General features: G+C 33.8%; 1 protein-coding gene across 1 annotated transcript; it reads right to left on the bottom strand.

Moving 5' to 3' along the window:
- Positions 1-1,184: 1,184 nt before the first annotated feature.
- On the bottom strand, positions 1,185-4,433 carry LOC107922793 (V-type proton ATPase subunit C). The gene is made up of 11 exons (XM_016852964.2): positions 4,184-4,433; positions 4,017-4,085; positions 3,671-3,798; positions 3,449-3,548; positions 3,270-3,337; positions 3,046-3,187; positions 2,556-2,672; positions 2,277-2,402; positions 2,104-2,187; positions 1,940-2,019; positions 1,185-1,530 (listed from the first exon to the last, which is right to left on the bottom strand). The coding sequence occupies exons 1-11, from the start codon at positions 4,295-4,297 to the stop codon at positions 1,431-1,433; spliced, it is 1,128 nt and encodes a 375-aa protein (XP_016708453.2). The 5' UTR covers positions 4,298-4,433; the 3' UTR covers positions 1,185-1,430.
- Between the last annotated feature and the right edge of the window lie 279 nt (positions 4,434-4,712).

Raw genomic sequence — 4,712 nt, 5'->3', positions numbered from 1 at the left:
AAGGTCATTAATATTAGGGTTGTACCTCTAATGAGTAAAAAAAATTTATTCAAATACAAAGTATTTAGTTCATGGAATATAAAATTATTTATAATCAATTTCTATTTTATTGTCATTGTTATATAATTTTGTTGAAAATTGTCGTTCATTTCCTTCACTATTTTTTAGTCTCAAATTTTTGATAAAATTATATAATAATTTAATAAGTTTATTTTTATTACACATTGATTTTAGCATATGAACTTATACCCACAATATTTCCATGTAAAATTCTAACAAGCAAATTATATGATGTAGGGATCCTATCCTTCATGTTTAAAAAAATAAAGTAAATGCATTCATGATTGATAAATTAATTCCAAAATTCAAATATTAATTTATTTAGTAATTTTTATTTCTAAATTTACTCATTCATTGCTAATGTAATTATTGAAACCCTACTCATAGTCTTTGAAAATGTTGGGTGGAAAAATGTAAGGATAAAGATAAAATGTACAAACCATTCTTATTTTAACTATTAAAATTATATTGATTAATATAATGAAACAAAAGGGTATTTTTATCTTAGACAATTTAAGAAAAGAATTAGAACATTATGGCATTATTCCATAATATAAGATTATGAGATAGTTGAAATATTTTAAACATCGTAATCTTATTACATTCAGTCAATTAAACACCCCTTAAATATATGTAAAGTGAGAATCATTATATATTTATATAATCTCACATGTAATTTTATTTCTAATGAAGTGGAATCTAGCTTAGCTCAATAAGATCCTTATAATTATGATTATCGAAGCAGGGGTTGTGGAACCCTCCATCAACGACCAAGCTATGACCTGTTACATACTGGACCAGCCTCATATCTGAACCCAAGTACGATTAATGTAACTAAGTTATCTCCACATTTGTACCCTTAATTTGGAACTCCCCGGCCTTTGCCCAGTTATGATCTCAATCAGCTTTGGGTAATTTAATCTATTTGACTTAACTTATTATCAATGAAGCTGGTGTGATTGCAACTGTTGATAATGGAAGTTCTATTTTAATATGGATTTTTCATGTGATTATATTTATAGTTTATGCTAATGGCATATGTATATAGGATGCTGAAAGATCGACCAAAGAGTTTTGTTGTTCAAATAGGCTTACAGAAATATTTTATATATAGACATGTGAACTGATCAAAGTTACTGAAATATATATAGAAGGCAGAGGTGAAGCCTCAACATTGCAGATTGTCAGAAATAGAAACCAAGGGTTAAAGCCTCAAATTCAGAATACAAAAGTTTCAGACACTGCTCCCTAAGGTGAGGATGTCCATAAATAACTAAAGAATCAATATACAGCATCTCCTACACTTTACGTTATTATCATTTGTCGTCTTGATGAAGATGCTCAGAATCAAGAGCTAGCAATTGCATTCATCAAGCAATGTTGATTGTGAAGGAGACATAGGGATAGGTGTCGGCATCACCTCCTAAACCAGCCATTGCTCCGCCTTCATCTTCAGTCTTCCAGTATGTGCTGCATTTCAGAGAGGACCAGTATTAGTGAATTTCATATCAGAGAAAGTAGGAAATTAGTATGAGAATCAAGTCAATTATTTTTCAGGATGAACAAATAAAAGTATCCGTTTTTGTAACAGCATTGTCAAATTTAGCATATTTCAAGATCAACATTGCCATTTTCAGCCATGTACACATCAACAGGGAGAAAAGAAAGAACATATTTAAAATAACTCATTTCCCACACAATTACTAGTTAATGATTGCAGCCTAATGTAACAAATTGGGGGATTTGAGCAGTGTTTTTCTTTTTGGCGCCCCATATTGGGATTTGGGCAGATGAGCAAAAGATAACAACAGCAGTTGACAACATATTCACTCTGGTTTTGTCAACTTTATTACACATGACAAGATTAAAAGCTGTGTACCTGTTTGTGCTATCACATAACTCTTCAAGGATGGACCGCACTTTCTTCTCACCCTTTGTAGATGGGGACAAAACGCATGCCTGATATCAGTACAAAACCAGCACTTAGTTGTCAAGGAAATTTTGGTTCATAAATCATTGTAGAAATGACCAAGTAAAAGTTACCAGGAAAGACGGCGGCAGACCATATCTTAGAATGCTCTCTGCAAAGATACGTAAAGCACAAAAATGCATCCAGGAGTTGAAAACCTACGGGCAAGCAACTGATTCAAAAACTTGTTCAAAATATGGTAAAATTTGAGGGATTTCACAGCAAAAGGAAAGGAAATATAAGATACCTCCCCATAACTAGTGTAACACCATTGCAAAAGTGAGCTTCGCAAGCTATCTTGGTCTTGTACCAATTTCTCTAGTTCCTGCTTACGACTTTCTTGTGCTTCTGGACTATATTCAAAATCACGAATCTGAATGACACCAAAAGAAATGCGGCAACAATGGGAATAAGAAATCCTCCAAGGGAGTAAAACATTTTCTATGCACCATGACCATGCATAAGAATATCCTAAAGAAATTTTACTCATATAGAAAATGCAAATGCAACCATCGAATGCACTCACTTGGAAGCCTCGTTCCCGTGCACTAGTTCTGAAATTGTCAGCGACGCGACCAAATAACGTGACAGTGTAAAGAGCATATTCATTATCTTCATACAACTTCTTGGAGGACCTAGGGACCTGAAATCGCATGGCTCTGTTACTCAGAATGACCACAACAAACAATAAGAAAGTTTAATAACTAAATAGACAAGTCTGTAATACAAAGAGTGGATACAATATTCAGTAAGAGAAAAAAAGAAGTGGGGCAATAAATAAGAAGCTAAAACTGACAAAGTTCAGTCATTGATAAGCTCCAAATTTTATCCCAAAAATGAATTCTATTTCTCATATCATCAGAAATAAACTGGAACAACTGCTCTCACAAGATTCACCCATTCCAGGGGCCTAAACAAATCACAAGAATAACTGCTCTCTGAGGTGGCATTGTATATCACAAGCAACAATGAATTGACAGCTAAAGTTCCTTTAAACCATGGATGACATTACTTACCACATAGGTAGTCAATGTTTCGTAGCTTGAAAGCCAATCCTTCTGTGAATACTTGGGAATAACTGCGAGGAGAGTCACTAGGTGTTCAGAAGTAATGATATCCTCAGGCTTCACTATATTAGACAGGTCACGAACAGCCAAGCTAAAACATACAGAATTCAATCAGCTAGTAAAAGCAAAATCTTCTTGCATTTGTACTGATCATACTGAAGCGACAGCCATACCTTCCACTTTGCTTTCTGTTTATGGCATTAAGTTGGCCGCGCACATTGTTATACTCAGCAACACGAACCTAACATAATAAACAACACTTCAAGACCCCAACTTCCCATTCAACTAATAAATGTAAGAAACAAACATGTATAAAGGTATATAAAATCTGAAATTTGAGCCAAGAAATTACCTTGAGATCATCCTCGATCTTTGCCACTAGAATGTGAATACCATCAACAATTTCCCTCAAGGGGGACATTGTCGGGTACTTTGCTTCATCCCAAACAAACCTTCCATCAAATCACCAAAAATTAACTCTTGTAACAAAACAAATTGTCCATGGTAACCAATGAGATCCATGACTAATACCGCCACATTCATTCACATGAGTGAGCCAATTTTTTTTTTTTACCTTGTTAGATAAGAATCAATGGGGACTCCATCAACGGTGAGGGCATTGCTCTCCAATCCAGATACTCTCTCCAGTTCCTCGATCTGCCTCCTGATTTTCTGAGAAACTCCTTCGATAAAGGTATTCAACTGCTCATACATGAAAATCAAAATCAAAGAAAATAAATTAAAACTCAATTCTAAAAGTTGTAGTAATTTCACATAATTTTGTTTTAAACAAATCTAAAGACACAAACAGTGGTTAAGCCTCAGGTGAATCATCAGAAATTTAGCAGATCTAAGGGAAAAAAAGTAGAATTTGATAAATAAATATATAAAAAGCAGAAAGTAAAAAAGAGGAAGATTACTTTGAAGAGATCATCACTGAGAGCAAGGAGGGAATCGAGAGTGCCAACACGTAGATTTGGTATATTAAACTGCGAAAATTGGATTGAAGAAATGAAAAAGAGAAAGAAGGATGAGAAAATTAGATGTAATTGAGGGGAAAAGAAAGAGAGACCGTGAGAAAAGGTACCCTGTAAAGAGGAGTGTCGAAGGAATGCTTGGAGATTTGGTCTTGTAAGCTATTCCACAATGTGGACGCCGAATTCTGAACCGGAAGAGACACCACCCAGTATCTGTTCGCCATTGACAGCAAGGCGAGAAACCAAACCAAAATAACAAAACAAAGGAACAGAGAGAGAAGACAGAATCCCAGGTCGGATGTCGTTGCTATGGGTATGTGCCTTTGGCAGTTGGCAAAGGTATAGTAGGATTGTAAAATTAATATAAACTAAAGATTACTTGATTTTATTTTTAAACATGTTTGATGTGCATTATCTCTGTTAATCAATGTTTTCAAATCTAGGTAATCAGTTATCGATTCAACTGATTTTTTAATTAATTTAATTAATTTATACTAATTTTCGATTTAACCAATTCAAAAACATTTATCAAATCAATACTTTAAATTAAATTTTGATTCGGCTCAAGTCAAATAACATTACTACTATTTATATAAAACCGAGTTTCTCAGCGGGGTATTAACTTAAATGAGAAAATAG

This window comes from Gossypium hirsutum, chromosome A11, assembly GCF_007990345.1.
Source record: "Gossypium hirsutum isolate 1008001.06 chromosome A11, Gossypium_hirsutum_v2.1, whole genome shotgun sequence".
In the NCBI taxonomy this organism is placed as follows: domain Eukaryota; kingdom Viridiplantae; phylum Streptophyta; class Magnoliopsida; order Malvales; family Malvaceae; genus Gossypium; species Gossypium hirsutum.
Note: the sequence above shows the minus strand (reverse complement) of the source record. Positions and strands in the feature narration are given on the sequence as shown.

Excerpts from the sequence above, each read along its gene's own strand:
- LOC107922793 (XM_016852964.2), bottom strand. The coding sequence starts at position 4,297 with ATGGCGAACAGATACTGGGTGGTGTCTCTTCCGGTTCAGAATTCGGCG. Across the intron at positions 3,338-3,448 it reads AGATCGAGGATGATCTCAAG|GTTCGTGTTGCTGAGTATAA; the intron begins GTAATTTCTTGG and ends TTATTATGTTAG. Across the intron at positions 2,020-2,103 it reads GTCTGCCGCCGTCTTTCCTG|GCATGCGTTTTGTCCCCATC; the intron begins GTAACTTTTACT and ends TACTGATATCAG.